This window comes from Leopardus geoffroyi, chromosome B3 (genome assembly GCF_018350155.1).
Source record: "Leopardus geoffroyi isolate Oge1 chromosome B3, O.geoffroyi_Oge1_pat1.0, whole genome shotgun sequence".
NCBI lineage: Eukaryota > Metazoa > Chordata > Mammalia > Carnivora > Felidae > Leopardus > Leopardus geoffroyi.
In genome coordinates, this window is record NC_059337.1 from 131,652,219 (window position 1) to 131,679,716 (window position 27,498).

General features: G+C 43.1%; 1 protein-coding gene and 1 long non-coding RNA gene across 2 annotated transcripts in view; both read right to left on the minus strand.

Moving 5' to 3' along the window:
• Positions 1–4,272: 4,272 nt before the first annotated feature.
• Positions 4,273–6,596, minus strand: LOC123584178. Its single transcript, XR_006705217.1, has 3 exons — positions 6,035–6,596; positions 5,666–5,710; positions 4,273–4,641 (listed from the first exon to the last, which is right to left on the minus strand). It is a non-coding gene; the product is annotated as an uncharacterized LOC123584178 (long non-coding RNA).
• A 9,705-nt stretch (positions 6,597–16,301) lies between these two features.
• The window catches only part of GALC (galactosylceramidase), a 153,117-nt gene continuing 141,920 nt past the window's right edge, over positions 16,302–27,498 (minus strand). The window contains exon 17 of the mRNA XM_045451779.1: positions 16,302–17,362. Coding sequence (XP_045307735.1) covers positions 17,237–17,362 — 126 coding nt within the window. The 3' untranslated portion in view covers positions 16,302–17,236. The remainder of the gene's footprint in view (positions 17,363–27,498) is intronic.

Genomic DNA, 27,498 nt, shown 5'->3' on the forward strand with positions numbered 1-27,498 from the left:
AAGCTACCTCAGTATGCGTGAATATCACATTTCAAACGAAAATTTCCTTACCATAACTTAGCCCCCTTCCTAGTTCTTTTGCCCTCCTTTGTAACGAGGCAAATTGCCTTTTACTTTATCCGCTACATCAGCATGCGTGTTTATAGTTATTTCTCCCCTACGTCTTCTTGACACAAGGCTGAACATGTTTGGTTTCTTACCTCTTCCTCCAGGGTCTTATTTTGAAAACATTTCATCATTTTTTTGCTCTCCTCTGAGCTTCCCTAGATATCTCACTATGAGGGAATTTGTTTCAAACTGCATCATTCATGGAAGAGAATTCCAGGGGAAAAAAAAAATGTCAGGCCAATACCAAATGGCATGGCCCTTCATACCTTCAGGGGTTTTGTTCCCACTAACGGATTGCTGTGGATGCTCTTTTACAACATGGGCCCCAAGGATCAAGAAGAGAAAATTCAATAAGTAGTAAAACACTATAAGAGAGAATCACTGCCTAGGTTTGCATGAGGCTAGATATTTAATAGATCAGTGTAGGATGAGGGAAAACTTAAGAGCATTATAGGAGGATTTTGTTGTAATCATTGTAATCTGTTTACCACATTCGCACCAGGAAAAGATTGGCTCCCAAGTAGAAAATCAAAATGAAAACAGCAAATATCACTTGCTCAGAGCAAAACAAAAACAACAACAACAAAGCACGTTTAATAATCAAAATCAAGGAGATACCACAATGAAGTTAATGGAAATACCCCAAGACTGAGGGTAAAGAGACCCTAATGCTGTGTTTAATGTCCTAGAATGGGTTCATATTAGCTATGCGGCCTTGGGTAAATTACTTCCTGTCAGTCACTGTATCTAGAAAAGAAGAGGTAATAGGACTGGCCTGAACCTCCCAGAGTTGTTTTAAGGCCTGAATATCCTAATGGACACAGCACAACATTGGCACGCAACAGGCATCAAAAATGGTTGTTGTTATTATTGCTGTCGTAAGTCTTTCCCAGCAGTGGGAAAGCGTATAGCCCAGGACGAGGCACGCAGTAGCTGCCTATGTGAGTTCCTAAACTAGGAAACCTCCATCCTTAGCCTTTACCCCCTTCATTCCACCTCATTACCTGCAAGTGAAAAAGCAAATGAGTGACAAAGTGAGTAAAAAGCAAGGTACTTGAGAGGAAACCGTCATGATGCCCCCTTTTATTGTGCTGACAGAATGTGTACTAATCGCTCCTGTGTTCTCATTTCATCACCCCGAAGTTCAATGACCATGTGCTAAGAAAAGGCATTCAGCAGTAGAAGCAGGACATCTCTCGTCTCCAGGAGAATTTGTTTTGAGTTGGGGCTTTATAGAACTCTGTCCACGGTGAAGTCTCTGCAGGATCTTATTATAAGATGACCTCATTTTTATCTTGCCTCCACAGACAACTCCTACGAGGCCGTTTTCTGAGTCTCCAGAGTATTATCTCTGCCATTGCTGGCAGCCAACACAGTCACCTCTTTTCTTCCTCAAGTTGCTAACTACATTGATTACTAAGTCGGGCAACACCTCATGTCTTTATTAGGACTTGCTCTCTGACCACGTGTCTGAAAAGTATTGAAAAAGTCATTAAGCATTTACATTAAAAAATGCACTATCTCCTTCCATACTACATTCTAAACACTCGCTGGCAAGGTTAAACACAAAGTAATGAGAAATTTCAGACTCCTGGGGAAAGTCTTTCCAAACACCTGAATCATTAGGGTTCTCTGTTTAGATCCCCTTCTTTTGTTTGTAATTAAAAAGAGACTTGGTTTTGTTTGGGGTTTTTTTGTCATATTACAAAAACAATATTGTGTTGTAGAAAAATACAGATGAGCAAAAAGAAGAGAAAAACACCCACAGTCTTACACAAGCAGATTATCATAGTTCACCCTGGGGTGATTCATGACGTATGATTGCTGTATGTACGTAGACTAAAGGGGGCGACAAGGGAAATTATCGGAAAGCGTCCATTCTCCCACTGGGGGAGGAGGGCAGGAGAGAGAGGTGAACGATGATGACCCTCCCCAGGGCCACATGGGTGCCGAGCTGCCACACACTGCTGACAGCCTTCCCTCTGTGCTACACGTCACCATTGCTGAAGTCTCTTTCATACACCAACCTTGTAGCTGGTGGTGCCTGGGAGGGACAGACGGAGCTGTGGAAGGAAAGCAGCCTTGGTCCCACCAATTCTCCAAGGCACAGTGGGGATAACAGCAACACAACCAGCGAAGGCGTTTGTCCCAGGGTTCCCGAAGGTGACCAGCAGGGAAACCGTTGCCCCAGAACAAGAAGTTGCTGTCAAAGGTCAGTGGGGGGCGGAGCATGTTGGATGAAGGAAAAGATGGGAGGCAGCGCCCTTATTTCAAAAACAAAAACACTGAAGGAAGGTCATATTTTGAAAGTGTAAAGAGAGGCTGAATCCTTCTATTAGCTGAACAAGTCCTCGTCACCGAATATGGCTCAAGCAGGTGGCAATGCCAGTGTCCCACATACATTTTTCAAGATTCAGCCGCTCTCTGTAAAGTATGAATGAACGTGCTCAGTTCTGTTGCCAAAGATGGCCACACAGTCCCTTGTATCCCCCATTGCTCCACCCACAAGAAGGAGGAGTCTGTTTCCCTTCTCCTTGAATTGAGGCGGCTTTGTGACTTGCCTTAACCAATATAATGCAATGGAAGGGACACTGTACCCGATGGGAGTGCTAGCCAAAGACTACCAGGAGGAGTAAAACCTGCCGTCCAATGAAACTGGGTCTTTTGACTGGCTGCAGTGAGAGAGAATGCACACCAGAGAGAGCCATGGAGTGTCTCAACAAGAGGGTGTTAGAATGGCCTTATTGTAGAGACTGGGTCTGTGGTAGGCGATTTTAAACAGAGTTCCAGGAAGTGGGGCTTCGCCCTGGAATGGATGCTGTCAGGAAGCAGGGGTAATTATATGACTGGGTATCTTCATCATTTTTATCTAGAAGGCAGAAAGAATGGAATAAAGTTTATGTTATAATTAGTAAAGAAGCAGCAGTCGCTCATATAAGCCACAGTGTTCTTGTTTTTGTCTGCCTTTGGACATGACTACGGAGTGGACTTTTTTCTTTGTCTTGCTCCATCTTGGGTACAGAATGACTTTGATTGATCTCAGTCTTCAGTGAAAATGTTTATATTTAATGGGGAAAAAAAAAAAAAAGCACAGTCCACCAGGTGGTGCAGGACAGCTCCTAGCAACACCTAGGTTTAGCTGATAGTGCCTGGTCAGCTCCCGAATGTCAAGGATCATTTCTCTCTTTATAGGGGAATAAACATCAAGAGGCCTGATAACTTCCGTTTTTGCTTGGGTTAAGCCAGCCACTTATGTAATAAGTTCAACTGCTTTGAGACCACCATACTGTAAGGAAGTCTGAGCTAGTCACGTGGAGAGACCGTGTTGAAGAAAACCATTAAATCCAGCTGAAAGCAAGAACTGTGGCTCCAGTCATATGGCTGTAGTCAAGACATCCTGGCCAGCCCCTTTTGACCCATCTCAACTGATCAAGGAATGGAGACAAGCTGTTCTTGCTATGACCTCACGAAATTCCTGGTGCACAGAATCCTAAGAAATGAAATGGCTATTGTTTTAAGTCACTATGCTTTGGGGGGTACTTTGTTACACAGCAATAGATAACTGAAACTAGTAGCAAGTGAATTTATACTGTGCTGGTAAGATGGTCCTTGCTTTACCCAACTGAAACAAAAAAGTTGGAGACTGAGAAGCCCATCTAAAATTTTTTAAAAATTTGTCATAGGTTGGTACAAATAACAGTTGGCTCATCTTTATACTACAGGAGCAAATTTCAGTACATTTTATCTCCTTGGAGAGAATATCTGTATGTCAATAATCTAACTTCATACTTATGAGAGTACATGGCACCTTGCTGATAGAACCAAGCATAATGAGGCTTCTGGCACCCTGTTGAAAATCAGCCAAGCATATCGTGAACTGCAGAGACTAGGGTATATATAGATTCACTGTGGGGTTTTCTGACTCCATCCAGATCAACCCTAAGAGGCAGTTCTGAAGACTACAGGGAACATGCAAGAAATTGGAACCAATATTTATTTTTTTAATGTTTATTTATTCATTTTGAGAGAAAGAGAGAGAGGGAGAACACAAGTTGGGGAGGGGAAGAGAGAAAGAGAAACAGAGAATCCCCAGCAGGCTCCATGCTGTCAGCACAGAGTCCAAGGCGGAGCTTGATCCCACAAACCATGAGATCACCACCTGAGCCAAGACCAAGAGTCAGACGCTTAACCAGCTGAGCCACCCAGGCACCCCAGAGCCAATATTTAAACCCATTCCAAGCAGGCCTATCATGACCAGGCCATCGCTAAGCCTGACCTCAAGGGCGGATCCAGATGTACCAGTATCAGGTAGGCCTGAGCTTCCCAGTCTTGACTCAGCCGCTCAGAGCCCATCTGTCACATCACAGCAAACCCATTTCACTCAAGCCCTTCTCAGAGCCTCCTGAGAGACTGTGTTCTCAACACCCATTTTCAGCTCCAGAGTACCATGGCGGCCGGCAGAAAGGTATGGGATTTCTGGTCAACCATCAACTGGGTGTCAGCTAGATTCTGCTGGTGGCTGAGTTACCATTACTGCAGATATAGAGGGAAAATACATAGGCATATATCCCACTACCAGGTTGCATTTGCAACAGTGGTAGCTTGGGCGAGGAAAGTTACCTTTTGTCTCTTGGACTAAGTTGTACTCGTAGCAAAATGTGAAAAAGGACAAATTTCTAACACTTCTTTGTTACAGTTTTTTTTTTTTTTTTGCTTCCCTACTCCCTTACTGGGTTATACCATGCTCCCCTTCATAAACATCAGTTCTTCAAGGGCTGGCCACTCTCCATATTTAGTATAGCATAGCCCAATAGAAACATAACGCAAGCCCAAATGTGAACCACACATAATTTGAAATTTTATAATAGCCACGTTGAAGTAAAAAGAAACAGGTAAAATCAGTTTTTAATAATATCTCTATTCAACTTAGCATATCCAAAACTTTGTCATTTCAACATGTAATCAATACAAAAACATTTAATGAAATATTTCACATTCTTGTGTGTTGTTGTTGTTATAAAGATCCAATGTGTGATTTACAACTATAGCACATCTCAATTCAAACTATCCATATTTCAAGTGCTTGACTGTCATATGTGGCCATGGCTACCATTTTGGATAGCATATCTCTATTTAATTGAAACTCATCTGTCTAGTAATCCATTCTCTCAATGATTAGCTGGTAACCCTGCCCAATAAATTAATTTAACTATGACACGGATGCACCTTCAATGCAATACATCAGCATTAACAGAGATATAGAATGCCTTGATTAAACTATCCAGGAATTATGGCAATCCATTAAGTGATCAACCTCTACTATTCCTCAAATCACACAGGCGGGCTCTGATCCCTACATATGATATCATTACGAGGGGAAAAAAATGAGAAGACTAAGAAAAAATTTTACATGGGCAAAAACTGATCCTAATTTCATGTAACTTTAAGGTAATTCATTTTTCTAGAAAAATGTGCAGAGTAATAGGTAAACATACCCCAGAGGAATCTCTTAAGTCATAACGATGATGCACACATTCTTACTTTTCCAAAAACTTACCTTATCAAGAAAAAGAAGTCCTGAGGAACTCCTCCTGAGCAACATCTGTAGAAAGCATGAGAACGAAGGACAAATCAAAAATCATGGAAACAGCACAGCTGTGATATCAGGCAGACTTGGATTTACCAGGTGAACTTGAGCAGATGCCTCCTTGGCACCAGTTTCCTCGGAATGAGTGGAAAATCCCATTTTCTGGGCAAAGCCAAAGGGAATTAAACATCCCCAATACCATGTGAGACCCTGAGTACACAATATATGTTTACCAGCATGTTGTTTTAGAGTGAAGGCCAATCATCTTTCCAATACATAGCTACTGGGAGTCTATGAAAACCCCAAGAAACAGACCAGCAAGCCACAGTGCATCCTTACTCATTCACGCCCAAATCCTGTCCTCCAGGTAGCTCCAGGCTGGCTACTCACAGGTGCTACACCTTCCTGCAAGGCATCCTGGGAAAGGCTCTTTCAGAAAGGTCAGCTCCCTGGGGAGCAAACAAGTTCTCACAAACTTTGTTTATTTTCTCAGTCCTAATTCTAGTTCTAGGAAACAGTATTTTCTGGTCCAAGAACACAGCAAACAAACCATTACTTTGCTAACAGCACAAGTGCTAGGCTTTTGGTCAGCTCGTGGATTGGCCACTTCTCGATCAGGTGTTTACCCTCATCCAATCAGCGGTGGCCTCTCTAGAAGCCTGAAGTCAGTTAGGTGTGTGGACAGGAATTTATGCCAAAGGTCAGAAATTGATAGAGACAGTCCCCTGATCACTATACCACTCCCTCAGATGAGAGAACTGAGACTCAGAGAGAAGTAACTTGCCCACCTCACTCCCTGAGCTCAGGGACTGTGTCTGGTTACTGTTGCATAGCCTTTGTACCCACCTCCCTGCCTGTATTATTAAAAAGTGCTATAAATAACTGTTAAATGAATAACTGCAAGGCCAAAAAACTCAAGTTTGGTCTCCTATACTTGTTCTAAACCTTGGCTGCCCATTGGAATCACTAGGGGCTTTTTAAAAACGTCAACCCCAGAGATTTATTTTTAAAATTTCAGATGAACCTAATGTGCAGCCAGTATTAAGAACCATTGCACTAGTCCCCAAGTTCTTAACCTTGACTGCACATTAGCATCACCTGGGGCTTTTAAAATCCCCTTGCTGAGGCCACACCCCCCAAGCCAATTAAAGCACACTCAGTCCCCCAGGTGATTCTGATTTGCAGCCAAAGTTGAGAACCTTGGTCCAGAGGGGCCCTTCTCCGATTTCAATTTGCACTGACTCTACTGGGGGGTCTTATTAAAATGCAAATTCTGGGTCAATGAGTCTTGGATGGGCCTGAGGGTCTGCTTTTCAAAAAAGTTCCCAGGTTGGTGGGAATGCAAACTGGTGCAGCCACTCTGGAAAACAGTATGGAAGTTCCTCAAGAAATTAAAAATAGAATTACCCTACAGCAATTGCGCTATACTAAGAATTTATCCAAATGATACAAAAATGCTGATTCAACACAGTACATGTACCCCAATGTTTATAGCACTGGAGTTTATAGTACTATCAACAGTAGCCAAACTATGGAAAGAGCCCAAATGTCCATCAACTGATGAATGGATAAAGAAGATGTGGTATATATATATGTGTGTGTGTGTGTATATATATATATATATATATATATATATATATATTTAAGAGACTGTTAAATACAGAGAAAAAACTGAGGGATGCTGGAGGGAGGTGGGTGGGGGGTGGGCTAAATGGGTGATGGGCATTAAGGAGGGCACTTGTTGGGATGATCACAGAGTGTCATATGTAAGGGATGAATCACTGGGTTTTACTTCTGGAGCCAAGACTACGCTGTATGTTAATCAATGTGAATTTTTAAAATGAGTTTCTAGGTGATGCTAATGCTCCTGGTCTGAGAGCGACACTTTGAGTAGCAAGGCACTGCTATGCAGTCACTTTTAGGTTCTGAAAAAGCTGCTTCAATGAATGAATAAAAAAAGTTCTTGAGTTGGTTGCTTATTAGTTGACTATAGCAAATGGTTACTTGTAAACTGCCTTAAAGATGCGGCAATGATTCTTTTCAACAAATGCCTTCCCCCACCGCCACCCCATACCCATGAAGATGAATTTCATGATTTGTTCATGTAGGATTTGGTATTGCTCAGTGGTTAGGAGCACAGACAGTAAGTAGTGTTAGAGTAGGCACTTAGGTTCCAGCAGGATATCTGGAGCTCAACAATGAGGAAGTCATGGCTGGCTAACTGGAAGGTCAGAGACCTGTGCTGGCAGCTCTCTACAAGAAGCCTGATCGAACCAGACAGGCCCAAGATGGCAGATGCCACGACAGGAAAGCGGTGACCAAATTAGGAAGAAAAAGCAGAAAGCCTGCTTCCTGCTCCAGGTAATGAATATTTTGCCCCTAGTTAACAACAGCTGATGAGAAATAGCAATCCACCGCGCCAGGATGTATCTCATTCTCTCTCCCCCCACCCTCTCTGACTCTCACTCTCTCCCTCCCTTGCCTCCCCCATCTCTCAAGTATACGTTTCCCTTTAATAAGCTTTCCCGATTGTGTTGCTTGCCCACTGTGCCTCGTATCTGACCTTGAATTCATTCTTATGACAAGACCAAGAACCTTCCGTGACTCCTTCAGATCTGTCTGGGTCAGGGCCCCAGAGCCCAGGGACTCCCCAGATCACCCAGCAATTGTAAGTCAGATCTCCTTCCCCTTAATAGCTATGACGTTTGGAGAATTTCCTAAACTGCTCAGTGCCTCAGTTTTCTTATCTCCAGTAAATTAGAGATTTTTTTTTTTTAAAGTACCTATATGTTCACTCAGTACACATCAGTGATGATTCGATTACTTATCACAAATCAAAACCACAAAGAGCTCTGACCTCACCCCTGTTAGAGTGGCTATCTTCACAAAGACAAGAAATAACAAGCACTGGCCTGGATACGGCAGAAAGGGAGCCCTCGTGCACTACCGGTGGGAATGTAAACTAGTACAGCCACTACAGAAAACAGTATGGAGGTGCCTCAAAAAATTAAAAATAGAAATGCCATATGACCCAGCAACTCCACTTCTGGGTGGAAGGAAATGAAATCACTATTATACATACTATATATATATATACACGTATATGTATATATATATATATATACACACACAATGGAATATTAGCCATAAGACAGAAGGAAATCCTGCCATTTGCAACAACATAGATGGACCCCGAGGAATTATGCTAAGTACAATAAGTCAGAGAAAGACAAATTCTGGATGTCCTCACTTACATGTGCAATCTAAAGAAGCCAAACTCTTCGAAACAAAGAGAAGATTGGTGGTTGCCAGGGGTCAGGGGTGAGGGAAATGGGGAGATATTGGCCAAAGGATAAAACTTTCAGTTATAAGAGGAATAAATTCTGAGGATTTAATATACAGCATGACGATTGTATTTAAAATAGTGTATTATACAAATCAAAACCACACTCAGATATCACCTCACGCCAGTCAGAGTGGCCAAAATGAACAAATCCGGAGACTATAGATGCTGGAGAGGACGTGGAGAAACAGGAACCCTCTTGCACCATTGGTGGGAATGCAAACTGGTGCAGCCACTCTAGAAAACAGTGTGGAGGTTCCTCAAAAAATTAAAAATAGATCTACCCTATGACCCAGCAGTAGCACTGCTAGGAATTTACCCAAGGGGTACAGGAGTACTGATGCAGAGGGGCACTTGTACCCCAATGTTTATAGCAGCACTCTCAACAATAGCCAAATTATGGAAAGAGCCTAAATGTCCATCAACTGATGAATGGATAAAGAAATTGTGGTTTATATACACAATGGAGTACTACGTGGCAATGAGAAAGAATGAAATATGGCCCTTTGTAGCAACGTGGACGGAACTGGAGAGTGTTATGCTAAGTGAAATAAGCCATCTGAAAGACAGATACTATATGTTTTCACTCTTATGTGGATCCTAAGAAACTTAACAGGAACCCATGGGGGAGGGGAAGGAAAAAAAAAAAGAGAGAGGTTAGAGTGGGAGAGAGCCAAAGCATAAGAGACTCAAAAAATGAGAACAAACTGAGGGCTGATGGGGGGTGGGAGGGAGATGAGGGTGGGTGATGGGTATTGAAAAGGGCATCTTTTGGGATGAGCACTGGGTGTTGTATGGAAACCAATTTGACAATAAATTTCATATATTTAAAAATAAATAAGTAAAATAAAATGCTGTATTATATACCTAAAAGTTGCTAAGAAAGTAGATCTCAAATGTTCTCACCACCCATATGTACACACACACACACACACACACACACACACACACACACACAAATTGTACTTACGTCAAGTGATAGATGTGTTAACTCATCTTATTGCAGTAATCATTTTGCAATGTAACTTGTATCAAATCATCACATTGTACATCTTAAACTTACACAAGGTCATATGTCAAGTAAGGGGCAATAAAGCTGGAAAAATTATTTATGAATAAGTACATACCGATAGCAAAGGAGTTAACGCGTGCAAAAGACTTAGAACAGTGGCAGACACAGTGAGTGCTAAGAGTGAATTTATTGTTGTTATTCACGAAGCTTTTGCTGATCGTTCTGGAGCTGCAAAGGTCAGGGGCTCTGGAATATGACCGCCCGGGGTCACATGCACCTCTGCTCATAACCAACTGTGAGGCTTGGGCAAGCTCCTTGACCTCTCTGCACCCCAGTTTTCTCATGTGCAAATGGACATAGTGGTAGCACCTGCCTCCTGGGGTTGTTGCAAAGACAAATTATATGCAATGCACCTAGAATAGGGCCAGACAAAAAATAAACACTCAACAAGTGTTTGCGATCACTGTCATCACCATTGTTATTACCATGTGCCACGCACCGGGGAGACAAAGGTAAATAAGAAACTTCAAGCATGGCCCTTGTCGGAGCTAAAAAGAAATTGCAAATGTTAAAACCCTTGATTTAAAGAGGTTGTACAGTGTCCGGACAACCTTGAAGAGAAAGTACAAAAAAGGAAATCCGGTCAGTTAATATCTTCTGTATCTGGAGTCATTCTCTCGGTTTACAACAGTTATTTTTACTCTGTGCTTTAGGCCTCTCATTTGCTTAAAACTGATGGCTTGGAAAGGGATATTCATCTGGATTCCCTCCCCGAGCTGACAGCCCACTGCCACTGTTATTACAATGATTTATCACCATTCTTTCTCTGCTGCTTTTGACAGGCAAAGGAAGGGTCTTATGTGCTGTCTCATGCCCTGACTTTGATAGACACATCCCCTTGAAAAAGCAGCTTATGTTTTCTGATCTCAACATCATAAAAGCTATATTCTCTGGTCCAGCTAAGCCAAAACCTTTCAAATATGTGCCAGATAAAGCATAGACTCCTACTTGCGTAAGTAATTGCTGGATATATTACACAGAAAAGAATTCGATTTATGAGATAGTTACCAAATAGGAATTACTAACGTGTATCAGCATGTTTCCGCGTGTATAGAATGGTATATAGAAATTTGGGCAACACAACCCTCAATTCCTGGGAACATCTGCTTGCTTCAGGGCACTCTTTGTAATGGCTCTCCCTTGGGTTCAGGCAGTATTGAGAAAATAATCTTTGTGAACAGAGATTGATACAAATGAAATGATAAAAACAGATATTCTTGGTATTATTTGTATTTGTTAACACACGCACATTCACCATAAGCTGGTAAAAATAAGGCTGAAAAATCTGGAAATATAAAGTGTAAGTTGGAGCTCGAGATGTACCTTTATTAGTCTCCTACGGCTACGATACCAAATTACTACGGACTTGATAGCTTAAAACAACAGAAATTCATTCTCTCAAAGTTCTGGAGGCCAGAAGTCTGAAATCAAAGTGCGGGCAGGGCCCTGCTCCCTCTGAAGGGGCTAGGGGAGAATCCTTCCTGCCTCCCCAGCTTCTGTGAGTCCAGTCTTTCCTTGCCTGTAGCTACATCGCCACCAACATCCACCTCCCTCTTCACCTGACATCCTCCCTGGGCATTGTGATTGGATTTGGGTCCAACCCATATAATCCAAAATGATCTCCTCTTGAGGTCCTCAATTTAATTGCGTCTGCAAAGACCCTCTGTCCAAATAAGTTCACGTTCACAAGTTCCGGGGATTAAACTACGGATATACCTTTTAGGGGAGATGGTGGTGGGGAGGTCACCATCCAACTCACTACAATATCCAAAGGAAGCCTTACCTGTAATTATAATTAAAAAGCAATTAACGTCTGTCCTGTCAGTGACCCCAAAGGTACAAAAGAGTGGGCAGGAAAGAGCCTGTGAACACTGCAGAGCAAAAAGCCCATCACCTGGACAAGGGCGTGGCCCCGGCACCCATGATCTCCAGTGCTGGATATTCGTTCATTTTCAGATTAGATCCATATAAGAGAATTTTGAACACTGAGACACCCACCGCAGCTTGGAGCAGCTCCTATGTTGTTTCCACCTCTGACTTCATGAAAAACACACCTGCCTACTTGCCTGCTCATTGGAGAGAGACTGGCAGAGCCGCATAGATGCATTTTATCGTCCATGGGAATCCCCAGTTCTTCCAGTATGATGCAAAACTAGCTGTTTGAAAGTGTGCGTGTCCCTCCCTCCTTCTCTCTGTGCTCCATGTCTCCCTTCTGTTTATTTCCATATAAATTGGGGAAAGGAAAGGAAGAGACAATCGTCTAAGAAAGCCATACAACTTTTCGTTCATTTGTGGCTCCTGAGAAATCATGGAAGACAAAATAGTGGTCTGCTCCAAAAAGGAAAAAAAAAATGTTTACAACTTAAATTATAGCTTTTGGCAAATCAAAAATAAACCTACAGGGAGTTACTCTGGTCCCATGATGCAGATGAAGAATGCGGGATTTCAGAGGTTAAGTAACAAGAAATTGACGAACTGGGAGGCAGACACGGTTCATTTGGTCCCAAGCCCTTTCCTTTGGGAACCAGGTTGACTATTTCTGAACTCCCCTTTCAGGTGTGTGACAGGGTCAAGGCTGGCTCTGGGGTATCAGGAGGAAGGCGAGGAAGTATTCTCCGAGGCATCGGAAGCAGAGAGGGGGACATTCAACGTAAGAAACAGGGAGTGGGGGGGGGGGGCTGCCTAAGAGAGCGCTAAGCAGTTAACAAAACTGGTGTCTTTACTCGACGGGGAATTATTCCTTGGGCTTATTAAGAAAATCCATGTCGTGGAGTCCAGAAGAAATAGCCTGGCAACGGGGCCCCTGGCTACCACATGCTCTGAATTTCTGGCTTCCACCAGCAAGTAGTGCTGCTGGTCTTAAAAGAGAAGGGCTTTGGCATCTTGCTTCCTGCTGCCCATTCACTCAGAGGGGAGGTCAGTGTGCCCAGGGGCCCGGTTGGGATACCGCCAGTCACAAAAGGAGTTGACCCATGATCCCCAGTGAGCTGGTGCCCAGGGATCACATTGCTCTGCTCCTTGCAGACATCCATCCCACAGTTCTCCTCTCTCAGCAGCCAAACCCAGGCCAGGAGTCACTTTTGAACAAATGCCATACTCTGTGCAGAAGCCTATTCATCATAAAGCTAATGAAGCTTACGCTTCAGGGACCCCAAGTAGCAGGGGCCTCTCTCCAGGGGCTACAGGCAATTTATATCCATGATCTGTTATTATTTTTCTGTAAGATGACCCTCCAAATTGTAGATCCTTCTACAGATTTCAAAAACCTGGATCTTCCCCATCTTTTATGGCTTTTCCCATGGAAGTTATAATTGATAGAACATAGAAGAGGGACTTAATAAATATAAGTCAGAATAATTAATAGAACACTGTTAATGTACCAACACTAGGCACAGGTACAATCTTTGCCTTGGAGAAGTCCAAAGTGTATTGGAGAAAGGAGATATGAATAAAAGAAGCTCCAAAAAAATGTAACCTCTGACTCAAATAAATGCTACGCAGCCACACTGTTATAGGAACAGACAGTTGGAGGACCTTACCCAGGCAGGGAAGTTCAGAGGAAGCAACAGTGGCCCTGAGATCTGAAGGAAGTAAGAATGAACTAAGCGGGAGGGAGTAGAGTGGGGAGAGAACTTTCCAGGCTGAGAGGACAGAAGCGCTGTCAGGGGAAAGACCAGTGTGTGTCCAAGGAACTGAGAGAAGGCCAAATCAGCAACAGCCCAGACAGCGAGGAGGAGGGTCTTGGCATAAAATGAGTCTGGGAGGCAAACCAACCACACAGAACCTCATTGGCCATGTGACGGTCTTCTGCCTTTATTATAAGAAGAACAAGAAGTGATGAAGCCTGTTTAGTTCGAGCTTTGGGGTGGGGGGCGTGGATAAGAGGAACACCATGAGCAGGTTACAGGAAGTTCCAGAGAAGGCCCTGGAATCCAGCTGGCAAGACAGTAGGAGCGGGGGGATTGGCTGAAGGCGAGAGGAGGGATTTCCTCTGTCGTAACAAGAACAGTACTCCAGCAATGGGAGCCGGGGGTTTATATGGGAAGCAGGTGCCCTCTGATGGCTTTGTTTCCCTGCTGGGAGGGGAAACGTGGGAAGAGAAGCAGGAAGCTTGTAGAAAAGGTGAGATCTGAAAGATTCTTGCAAGGAGTCAACTCTCCAGACACCAGACCACTTTGCAGGGAACACCCCCGTGCCAGGCGAGGGGCTTGTATTTCCCAGACCTGCTAGGAGGCGCTGTGAAGCTTAGATGCCATCTCCCGTGGTGTTTCGATTCACACTGCCGTCACAGGAGGCCCTTGGCCTGAGCAGAAGGTGGGGGCAGGAGGACTTGACTTTAAATATCCAGGCAGTTTTCCGTCTCGGCAAATTTGGAGAGTTGAATGCCTCTTTGAGGCAAACCGTTTCTCTCTTCCAAGAAAACTACCAGCTTTTCTTGGGGAAAATTATAAAGTCACGCTAACCGGAAGACAGACGTTTTAGAGGCCCAGAGAAGTGCTCTCGCTGGCAATGCAACCGGGTGTGTGTGGTCCCGTCAGAGCCACGTCTCGCTGGGTCCCAGGCTTCCGGCAGCAAGAAATGCCTCTTGGGTCCTGCTTGGATTTGGGCAGCACGAGAGCTGCAAGCTGTCACTTGTTCTTGGGGAGGTGTCTGCATTTTTATGGGCATTTTCATTCTGACTCGGGAGGTCAAACTAATACACATAAAGCGATTGGCAAGCTGTCCATGCCACACTCAGTGATTGAAGTTCGGAAGAGAGGCAGAAGACGAAACGTAGCAAAGGTTGCAGCCATCAGGGAAGTTTCTAAGGAGGAGGTACTTGAATGAGGTCGTGAGGAACAGAGAGGGCTGGGACGTGTCAGGGAAGGACAGGGCATCCTTAGGAAGGGAGCAGCTTGCGTGTGATTTCTCAGCATGCTGGTCTGGCTCTATCACTTACTGGCTGCGTGGCTTTGAAAAAAAATAAATGAATAAACTCTTCGGGCTTCCTTTTCTTTAACTGTGACAAGAGCATATTAGTACCTGCATGTAAGGTGGTCCTGAGGAGTCAATGTAATTCTTAACACTGCTCTTACCACAGCGCCTAGGCCATATGAAGGAGCCCATAAATATTACCAGTATTTTGGGGGGAAGGTGTTAGTGGTATATGTTAGAACATTCACATGCCAACCGCCCTCACATTCCAAAGCAAACTTTGAGACCACCAAGCAGGACTTCCCAAGCAGGTGTAAAGGAACACTTTGCAACACCTAGGCCCTCCCCCACACCCATGATATAAAAGGATCACGAGCAGAACTGATAGAGAAAGAGGGTCTCTTTTCCGAGAGTTGTGGGTGTGGTCTGGTCTACTGTCCCAGGGGTAAGTCGCCCCTCACTTCAAGTGGGGGAAACGGACTTCATGAGCACCACTTGGAGAGCTTGATAAGTGGCCCCTCCATGGGGGACACAGGACGATGGTGTCTGATTCACTCCGGAGAAATACAAAGAACAGACTGCCCTTTTCAGGTGGTGGAGGGGAAGGGCAGCATTCGAATGGCAGGCATCCAGAAAGGTTGTTAGGGAAAAGACATGAGGGTTTCCTCTTCACCATACCCCAGCCACATGAAAAAGAACTAGCTTGGGGTGCCTGGGTGGCTCAGTTGGCTAAGCATCTGATTTCGGCTCAGGTCATGATCTAGCAATTCATGAGCGTGAGCTCCGCATCAGGCCCTGTGCTGACAGCTCAGGGCCTGGAGCCTCCTTCGAATTCTATGTTTCCCTCGCTCTCTGCCCCTCCCCCGCTCACATTCTGTCTCTCAAAAATGAATAAACATTAAAAAAAAAAAAAAAAGAACTAGCAAGAGGGCTCGAAAGGGTGACTAATAATGAAGACCTCATGAAACGACATTTGAAATGCTAAGATCCGAGGAAGGAGCCCCAAATAACCAACTAGAACAAGCATTCACCATATCAAGGGAAAAACGGGTAAGGAACCGCTAGTCAAGGTATGCGTTGAGGGGTAGGGCGGGGGGGTCTGTGGAAAGGAGGAGGAATTCTCTGGGGGAAGAAAGTACAGGAAAGCAACCCCATAAGAAGAATCAGCTGTTGACTGCCAAGCCCAAGGAAGGCAGAGGCCAACTCACACAGAATTAGTTAAGTGCATCAGTGTATTAGTTCCCTATTGCTGTTAAAGAAAATCATCACAAACTTGGTGACTTCTAACAACACAAATTTATTGTTTCACAGTTTATAAATTCAGAAGTCTCAAATTGGTCTCAATGGGCTAAAGTCAGGGCGCCAGCAGGCCTGTGTTCCTTTATAGAAGCTCTAGGAAAGAGTCTAGAGTTTTTTGCTCTATTCCAGCTTCTAGAAACCACCCACATTCCTAGGCTCATGACTCCCTTCTACCCTCCAAGGCAGCAATGGCCAGTTTTCCTCACGTCATATCACTTGGAGTCTCTCTTCTGCCTTTCTTTTCTTCTTAGAAAGACCCTTGTGGTTACATTGAGCCCACCTAAATAATTCAGAATAATCTCCCCCATTTCAACTCAGATGATTAACAACCTCGATTCCAGCTATAACATATTCACAGGCTCCAGGGATTTGTATGGGGATGTCTTTGGGGCGCCATTAATGTGCCCACTACAGTCAGTAAGAATTTTCCCACCCTTTAGCATCCTGTTGGCCTTCAACCCCAGACTGGCCAGGGGCAGCCTGGCAAAGTGTTAGAGGCTGCAAATGCAAACAGAAAAGGAGCCAATGTGTGTCTGTGTATCCACGGCATCAGCACAGTCCCTGGAATAGCAAGAGTAATAAATTAAATCAAGATTCAGCGAATGTCTGCACTCACATCCCGCGGTAATTGGGGGTTGAGCATGATTCCTGGTGGAAGCAGCCCCCTTAGACGCGCCCAGCCACATTTGCCATCTTCAATCAGGGAAGCCCCTTTGCCAAAACTGAAACTCTGCCTTATTCCCCTTCAAATTATAGTTATTGCTTTCACCCCAAACTCCACAATTGTGTAATTATACTTGGAACATATGGTGCACACAGCTCCCTGAAAAGGGGGCCCCATCAAAATTTATAAGGCGAGAGTTTGCATCTCTGACTTTAAATGGGCTTAACCACTCAAATTAGAGCCGTTGTTCTATTCCAGAGAGAGAAGAGTGTTCAGGCATTCCAAGAACAAGCAGGGCAGCGATACCCTCCAGCCACTGTCAGATGCAATCTCTGTTCTGCCAGCACAGAAGGTGGGACTGAGGCACACAGGCTCCTAAAAAAGGAAAGTGAACATGTCAGCTGATCAGAGCCAACTTTTGATTTTTCACAAAAGGGGGGGAAGAGGGCAACATGAAAGACTGAGAGCCATATACAGAGAAGCAATAAGGTGCTTCCTGAATGAAGAGATCAAGCCCCCCTTGTTGGAGTGAGGGGTGGGAAAGTCAGCACCTGTTGTCAGCAGTCCCACCAAACTGGCCATCTCACTGCAGGGGCTCAGAAACCTTCAGAAGCAATCGTGATGCTAACTGGATAGTCTCCATGTGTCAGGAGTGTCCAGGGCAATAATCGGTGAGGGTTTAACCAGCACCGAAAAGGCAGGTGAGAGAGGTGGACTGTCGTGTAGTCCAGGGAGGCTCAGCAGACCTTCCGGTGGCCAGGATGAATTTTCCGTCAAAAGCAGCTATCTCAGGCTCACCGAATAGTCTTCTGATTACCAGTTTGGCTCATGAATTTGGGGAAGGAGTTTTGAATAATCCAGGACTTGACAATTAATCATCTCCTCTGTACTTTAATAAATTTGTGTTTTTTATACATCTGGTCTTAGAACAGCCTGAGTCATTGTCTGATAATGACTCTGGGCTTTCCCAAATGCCCCATACTGTGGCCATCCATTGAGGGCCACCCTGGCAGCTACTCACAGCTCTCTCTGAATTTTAATCTTTGCTCTTTGGTCCTTGATTTATGGATCATTTAGAAATATTACTATCCTGGGGCACCTGACTTAGTCGGTTAAGCGTCTGACTCTTGATTTTGGCTCGGGTCACGATCCCAGGGTCGTGGGATTGAGCCCCACATCAGGCTCCATGCCAAGCATGGAGCCTGCTTAAGATTCTCTCTCTGTCCTCTGCCTCTCTCTCTCTCTCTCTCCCTCCCTCTCTCCCTTTCTCTCTTTCTGTCTCACCCTTTCTCTCTATCTCTCAAAAAGCAAATATAATAAAATAGAATTAAAATTTAAAAAGAAATATTATTATCCTGGAATAACCACACATTCACATCTATGCACCCCTCATGGTGAACTCCTACTCATCCTTCAAGACCCAACTTATATGCTATATTTCTGAGAAGTTTTTTTTTTCTGGCTTACCCAGTTCTACTGGGGTTGGGGGGGGTGGTGGTGGTGGTGAAGGACATGGAGAAAATAAATCATAGAAAAAAATGATGAAATATTAGCGACCACTAGTTTTCTAACCTCTTTACATGAAGAACACTTGTTCAAGCAAATGTTGATATGGAAGCCAATACGTAAAACATGAAAACATAAAAAATGGATGAGCTCTGGCTAAAAGAGGGATAGGAGGCCAGTAATAATTCCCTGGGCTTCCACAATGCACCCCCATCACAGTGAAACTTTTATCCCACAGTTTGAAAACCACTTATCCAATCTAATTGTCATTTTACAAATGAGGAAACTGATATGGAATTCAATGTCAGGAAATGGCTGATACAATTGTTTCATGGGGTTCTCCCAAAACAGAGATGACAATAATAACATGGTATTAATACCGCCCCTTCCTGGCTTTGGCAGGCACAATTTATCAATCCCATATGCAGCCTCAGAATCCTTCTCAAGGCACCATTTGAGTAAACTGCTAACAGCTAACTAGAGTTGATATTTAAGATTAATTTATTTACCATTGCTATTCTCAATAATAATTTTTTCTGTCCTAAATGCTAACACATATTATTTTATAACCATCCCATCATTAACAAAAGTCATTAATATTTAAAGGGGTAGAAAAGGCTTGAATAGGATAACATAAGCCAACAGAAATCTCTTTTTTTTACATTTAATTAATGGTTTTACACTACATTTTGGGGGAGTTGACCTTCTAAATCTAGTAGTATAAAGCGAACAATTACTATCTGATTACATTTTCTTTACTAGATTAAAATGTAAAAATAAAGGTGCTCTATCTATTTCTTGGTGGTGGTGGGCAACATCAACTCAAAAATAAAAAGATGCTGGGGTGTCTGGGTGGCTCAGTCAGTTAAGCATCAGACTTGGGCTCAGGCCATGATCTCACGGTTCGTGAGTTCGAGCCCTGCACTGGGCTCTGTGCTGACAGATCAGAGCCTGGAGCCTGTTTCAGTTCTGTGTCTCCCTCTTTCTCTCTGCCCCTCCCCAAGTCATGCTCTGTCTCTCTGTCTCTCAAGAATGAATAAACGTTAAAAAAAATTTTTTTTAAATAAAAAGATGGGAGGGCACCCTTGTTTTTTAACTGTCTAGGGTTTCATTGATTTGAGCTGGGAGTGAAAAAGCAAAACATTTCAAAGTCTGATTCTGGCTTAGCCTTTATCATTTTTAAAATATTCAGCTCTTGGGGCACCTGGGTGACTCAGTTGGTTAAACATCTAACTCTTGATTATGGCTCAGGTCATGATTTCAAAGTTCAAGGGATCAAGCCCCATATCAGGCTCCGTGGTGGCAGTGTAAAACCTGCTTGGGATCCTCTGTCTCCCTCTCTCTCTACCCCTCCCCTACTCGTGCTTGTTTGATCTAAACAAATAAATAAACTTTTAAAAAATTAAAATAAAATAAAATAAAATATTCAGCTTTCTCTTATTAAGACTTGCCTTTGGGGGCTCCTGGGTGGCTCAGTTGGTTAAGCGTCCAACTCTTTATTTTGGCTCATGTCATGATCTCACAGTTCATGAGATAGAGCCCCATGTTGAGCTCAGTGCTGAGAGCACACAGCTTGCTTGAGATTCTCTCTCTCCCCATCCCTCTTCCCCTTGTGCCCATGTGCGTGCTCACTCTCCCTTTCTCTCTCAAAATAAATAAAATAAACTTAAAAAAAGAAATTGCCTTTGTGGGGAAAGACGTGAATATCCTTTACCAGTCAACAGAGCTGATTCAAACATATTGGCTATGTACAAGACATAGGTAGGCTTGAAGGCACATCATACAGCCATCTGCTGGCTCTGAGACCTAGTCTCTCTCCTTAAGTTCCTGCGCTCGGGTTCAGGACCTGCTACTCCAAAATGTGTAGCACCTTGGCATATTAAATACCTTAAGTTGAAGGCATCTTTTTTTTAAATGTCAGAAGCAAGAATTTCACTCTGACCTCTCCCACCATCTGCTGCCCTTCTTCCCTGAAATAAGTCATAAAATTCCTCTGGGAAACGTATGTGGCCTGTACAAGGAGAAGGGAAGACATTTTTATCACCAGAGATGGGAATTTGGGGCCAAGAAATCTGTACAAACTTGGTTAAATTAACCCTTACCTTCCTGGTTACTTCTTCACCATTTACTACCCCCAGCCCAATCCCTTTGTCTTGTCAATTCTGCACAAATATGTGTTTTTTGTCTAACAGATATTAAAGCTTCCTGCTCTGGTCACTTCTCCAGATCTTCATTTTCTTGTGAGGGCTCCCATGGATGTTTAAATATACACTAACATTTGAATGTTTTTCTCCTGTTGATCTGTCTTTGTCAGTTTTATTTTCAGATGCAGGCAGGGACCCTAATAGGGTTTAGGAAAAATTTTCCTCCCCTACACCTGCCTATAGGCTCTTAAAACAGAAAAAGTCTTCCCTTTTGGAAGAACAGGGGGGAAAGTCATTGCCCTTCTCCCCACCCCCTTACCCCTCTTCCTCATAAGGAGGGGTCATTTATCTGCTTAGGCTGGTTGGGACAGAGCACGTAGGCCTACTAGCCAAGTCCCAAGTCTCCATCCATCTTTCTCCATCTCTCCCACTCTCTGGCCTGTTTTCACATTAACTGTAAACTAGCCCCCCTCCTCCATGCAGTCAGCCAGTGAGAGAGAGTATCCTTGTGTCTGGGTTGCAGGTTCAATGGGAGGTGGAGAAGAGACCAGACAGAGAATGGAGGGGAAGCCCATTTGGGCCTCAAGTTCACTTCTCAATGGCCAGTGCTGCAACTGGCAGACTCTGATCTCTTTGTGACTCTGAGTTGTAGAATTTGAAGGACAAAGTCAACATACAGTCTCCTCAGGAACCCCAATATTGCCCAAGATGAGGCTCTGTGCACATTGTATTTGTGCATGTATATGTGTGTTAGTTAGTACATGTCTCCTTGTTCGTCATGGTTCCAGACACACCAGAAAACTTCCAAACATCTGCTAATGCAAATTTTAAGTGGTCTTTAAGATCAGTAGGGCTCAACCAAGTGGGAAAACTTTCATTTCTCAAAAAAGGTTCTGCGATGGGATCCTCATTACCTCCACCCCTCCACTGCACCCCTGTGCTGCAAGCACCTGCCCCATACACAGGTTCATGGAGCTTTGCTGCGAGCACTTTATTGCATGTCACACATCAGTTGTCTTCTCTCCAAAAGTAGTGTAGAGTCAGTGTCCTGGGTCTCTCACAGGACTAGATGGTGAAACTAAACTTCTACCCTCCCATCCATGTCACTTCCACACTCTCTTTGTGTGTCTCTTTGTCTAATCATTACTAGGAGTGACCATGAAATACCTAAGCGCCCTGTAGCTGACCACAGTTAGACAAGACATGCCTTTTCCTTCTCTGGGTTTAGAGTCCAACAAACCTTCCTGACACTTGTCTCAATTCCTAGCAGCAGATCAGTTTTCTGGCTTAAATCATGAGCCTTCAAAAGACTGATTTCTTGGGAGCCTGATATGAAGCTCTGATTAGCTACTACATATATTGATATATATGGTGAGGAATATGGGAGGAGTTTCAAATCCTTGGGTTATCTCTGAAACCAGAATATACACCCTACTCTCACTGTTTTAGGGCTAAAGCATCTGCAAGCTTATAATAAACTTGCCTCCAAAAACCTGCTTGTCAAGTACTTTGACTTAGGCCTTAATTCATAAATGTCTCCGGGACCTTGGAAGTCTTTATGTAAAAATTTTCATTTCTGTTTTTAATAACTTACTAGCAAATATAAATATAAAAGATATATATCCATATAGTAATACAAATTCAAATATTACTAGACCTGCTCAAAAGCTAAAAACTAAGTTTTCCTGAGGTGCCTGGATGGCTCAGTTGGTTGAGTGTCTGACTCTTGGTTTCAGCTCAGGTAATGATCTCATGGTTCATGGGTTCAAGCCCCACATCAGGATCCATGCTGATGGTGTGGAGCCTTCTTGGGATTCTCTCCGTCTTCTTTTCTCTCTGCTTCTCTGTCTCTCTCCTGCTCAAACGTCTCTCTCTCTATGTAAAAATAAATAAATGAACTTAAAAAAAAAAAAACAACTAAGTTTTCTTTCCCCCTCTGCAACCAAGAGTTCCATTCCTCAGAGGTAATAACTCCTTCTTTTGTATAATTCTTTTTTTTTAAGTTTTTTTATTTATTTGAGAAAGAGAGAGAGAGAAAAAAAAGAGAGAGAAAGAGAGGGAGAGAGAGAGCATGCACAAATGGGGAAGGGGAAGAGAGAGAGTGACATAGAGAGAAAGAGAGAGAGAGAGAGAGAGAGAGAGAGAATCCAAAGCAGCCTCCATGCTGTCAGTGCAGAGCCTGACACAGGGCTCCATACCAAAACTACGCACAAGTTCATGACCTGAACTGAAATCAAGAGTCAGACATTTAACCAACTGAGCCACCCAGGTGCCCCTGTGTAATTCTTATGGACTCACTTCCACAATACTAAGTGGGTGCATACACTGTATTTCTTAATTTGCTAACTTTAAGCATGATATATTGACTCTCTGCAATGAAAATGAGAGATTGAGTTCATTCACGCTGCCTCCAATACTGTGTCTTCTGTATTTCTGCCAGTCATATTTTTTATTCTCTAATTTATATTCACAAATCTTACTTATGCATTTTGAGTCTTTGAACCATTGGCTTCACACAATATCTTGGCCCATTAACTTTAGACTATATGTGATGGTGATGGAACAGGACCCCCATATTTGCCTTAGTGTCTCCTCATACCCTCCCAATCTTTGTCTCCTTTCCCCCTCAACCAACATGTCATTAACTTTATATGGCCAATGTCAAGGTTTATAACATGTGCATCAATGTAAAATAAATCTAAGAGTTTCATGCTTTATTTATTGTCTAAAAGTTTTCTGTCTTACTGGACTGCCCTCATCCTGGACCTTCTGCTAGACAGAGAAGGCTTTGGTCATGACTTTTATTTTTGTCTTCTCCCATCTGTGTTGCTGGGCTGCCAATTTCTTCAATTCCTGGGATATATAAGGCCAAAAAAAAAAAGAGTCTGGCCTACTTTCTTTTCTTCAGCTTTCAATGTCTTCTTATGTTTGTTTTATATTTAATGTCTAAGATTTTTAGTCGTACTTAGTAGGGAAAGTAGAAAGTGTGTCTACTCCATTTTCTGAGAAAGAGAAGTCTGAATTCCTTTGTAACTTTTCCAGAATATATATGTTTTTCATATTATCTCTCTGGATAGTAAAACCCCTGAATCCTCACATGTCAAAAAATGTCTTTACTTTGTCCTCACTAGATACATAGTTTATCATGAGAATATAAAGACTTCTAGGTTCAAGGATTCTGGTTTTAGCTCTAACATGTAAAGAGCTTGGAAACTGTCCTTCTTCTCTTTACAACCATAAAGAGCTGAAAAGCCTGAAAATCAATGACTTGTCATGGTCCCATCAGAGAACTGAGGTTTCAGGGCAAACCGCGACCTAAAATCTAAAGAGATGGGTGGATCCAGAGAGCCATTGCAGGGATCTGTTTACGTGCAACAGAAGCCACTGGAGCCATAAACTGATAGAAACACTTAAATGGTAATTTTGACAAATTGCTGGAGGCTAGAGGCACTAGCATCAGAATGAGGAACTCTTAGGGACCACAGCTTTCGGGGTGACCCGACACATTGTTGGGTTTTTACTCTTGGAGCCCCATTAGATTCTCATGGTGAAGATCTAAGAAAGATCCCCTCATGGCTCTGACAGGAAAAGGGGGAAGACAGCCATTGTCAATACTCTCCACAGAAAAAGCCAGGAGAAAAGACTACCAGAGGTGTATCCCACTTGGGGGTAAGACATTTTCTCTCTCCAGTCATCCTATTTCAGCTAGTCAGGAATGGGGAGGAGGTCATGAGTGGTTGGGAAACACTCATGAAGGTCACAGCCCTGTGACACAAGCCTGCTAAAAAACTGAGATTTAACCAAAAGATTACAAAATGCTTCACCTCCCACATACCTGACCACCAGACCAGAAGGGATCAGTATAAAGAGTGGATTGCAGCCGAAAGAGTTGTAAGACATAGACTCTCTCTGAAGTACTTAGAGAAGCCCAAAGCCAAGGAGGGAGATTAAAAACAAGGTCACTAGAGGAATTTGAGGTTTCTGACACCTGGATCTACAGCAAACATTAAACACAACTCAATGCCTTCTCAAATTGGCATAAAATATCACTAAAGGCCCATTTACTTCTGATTCTGTTAACCAACACCTTGAGCTTTCAGCCAAAAATTACGTGGCATGCTATAAAAGGAAACAGAAAACAGTCCGAAGAGACAAAGCAAGCATCAGCGCCAGACTCAGATATGACATCAATATTGGAATTACACAGGGGATTTAAAATCACTATGATTAATATGTTAAGGGCTCTAATGGGAAAAGTAGACAACTTGGAAGAAGAGATAGATGGGTAATGTAAGCAAGAGTGACTATGTTCTCATGGTCTCCTCGAATAATTATTAATAGTGCCTCCTTTTTAGTTTCAAACCTGTCCTGGAGTAGGTAACAAAACATATGGGCATCTATTCATATGTTCACCCTAACAGACATCGGATGCTGTTTCCACAAATATTGAATTCCATTTTTCTTTTTTGAAAGCTCCTTGAAGAATAGATACTCTACTGCTGCTGATTTGGGTTTTTTTTAGTTTGGTTTTAGCAAAATTTGAAACTTTACAGGTGTCTTGACTATCCATCACAGCTATGCCAGAATGTTTCCTAATTTGTAGAAATCGAATTGTTTATGGTTTGAATTTTTCATTCAAAAGTTTGTTTTTTTTTTTAATTTTTTTTTTCAACGTTTATTTATTTTTAGGACAGAGAGAGACAGAGCATGAACGGGGGAGGGGCAGAGAGAGAGGGAGACACAGACTCGGAAACAAGCTCCAGGCTCTGAGCCATCAGCCCAGAGCCTGACGCGGGGCTCGAACTCACGGACCGCGAGATCGTGACCTGGCTGAAGTCGGACGCTTAACCGACTGCGCCACCCAGGCGCCCCTCATTCAAAAGTTTTAAGAGTCCCATCAATATGAAGCCATCAATAATCTAAAGGTCATTTTTCTAAAAGGCATAAAAACTAGGAACACAAGGTGTAGAGAGAATGTTTGCCCATTCTCCTTTATCTGGTAACCTCCTCCCTCCCACCCCCACTGTGAAAGCAGCCATTTTGTAAACAAAACCCTGCCCACTGGTCACAGTTCATTGGTCTGGGGCAGATACTTGCCACCGTATGAGCCACTCAGAGCCAACCAGAGTCCTTCCCAGGAGTGTATTAATTAGATCTCAAAGAGAATCCATGATTCTCTGGGTAGGTAAGGCCCAAAGATGTAAAGCTTTGGAATTATTTATTGGTGGGTATTTCCTAAGCTGGTGGAGAAAGAGGGAGAAAGAAAGGAAGCAAAGGGAGAAAGAGACAGACATTAGTGAAGCCAATCACAGAAAGAAGCAAAATTCAGAGACAAAGAGAAAGCCTTAATGTCATTTGAATACCTGCTTGTAGTCATTTCTAAGGCTAATGGTCTCCTTATCTTTCCTGTGGCCTGATTGTTCTCATCTTCCCCCAAATACCCAGATTCCTGCCAATAAATTTCCTTTTTTCCATAAGCAGACTGAGTTTGCTTTCTGTCACCTTTGGGTTGAGGAGTCCTAACTAATACAAGAGGTTAATGTATGTGTCCCATTTAAGAAGGATCTTATGACAGGAAGTTCACAGAGAAGCTACACAGTTAAAAGCCTTTACTTCTAAACTGAGATGCCCTGGAGCAATCTGCTGCAATTTCTCTACTTACCATTTAGGAATCTAAAGGCAATTTTTTATATCCTTTCCTCGCTTGCTGTATCTCTAGAGTCATTCAACCACCCTTATCCTTTCAACTGTTTCCATTAAGGAAAATAGCACAGACTTTTAAAGAAAAGGTTGTTTGGCCTCATAATCCCCCTGATTAAAAATCTCTCTCTCTTTTTTCTATGTAAGCCATTTCCAGTACTTACTTTTAAAGCATCAAGGCCTGACTTTGAAGCTCATGAATCCATACAAAGTGTCTTTGTTATAGGCTGAATTGCGCCTCTCCTCACAAATTCATATGTTGAAGCCCTAAACCCCAGTGCCTCAGAATGTGACTGTATTTGGAGACAGGGTCTTTAAAGAAGTGATTAAGTTAAAATGAGGTCACTTAGTGTGGACCCTAATCCAATATGACTGGTATCTTTGTAAGAGTAGGAAATAAGGGCACAGAACCGTACAGAGGGAGTAGGTGGCCTCATACAAGCCAAGGAGCAAGCCTTCCGAAGAAACCAACTCTGTCAAAAAAATTTTTTTTAATTTTTTTAACGCTTATTTATTTTTGAAAGAGAGAGAGACAGAGCATGAGCAGGGGGAAGGGCAGGGAGCGAGGGAGACACAGAATCCGAAGCAGGCTCCAGGCTCTAAACTATCAGCACAGAACCCGACGTGGGGCTCGAACTCACAGACCATGAAATCATAACCTGAGCCGAAGTCAGACACTGAACTTACTGAGCCACTCAAGCACCCTGTCAACATCTTGATCTCAGACTTTCAGCTTCCAAAATTGTAAGAAAATACATTTCTGTGGTTAAACCACCCAGTCTGTGGTAGTTTGTTATGGCAGCCTTAGCAAACTAACATCATCTGTATTAGCCAGTGTTCTCCAGAGAAACAGAAGCAATAGGAAAGATAGATGGATAGGTAGGTGATAGGTAGATAGATGATAGATAGATAGATAGATAGATAGATAGATAGACAGATAAGGAATTGGCTCATGTTATTATGAAGGCCAACAAAATCTCATGATCTGTGAACAGCAAGCTTAAGACCCAAAAGAGCCAATGATATAATTCTAAGCTGAATGCCCACAGACCTGAGACCCAGGAAGGCCTGATGTTTCAATTCAAGTCCAAAGGCAGGGAAAAAAAACCTGATGTCCCATCTCAAAGGCAGTTAGACTGGAGGATTGCTCTCTTATTTGTG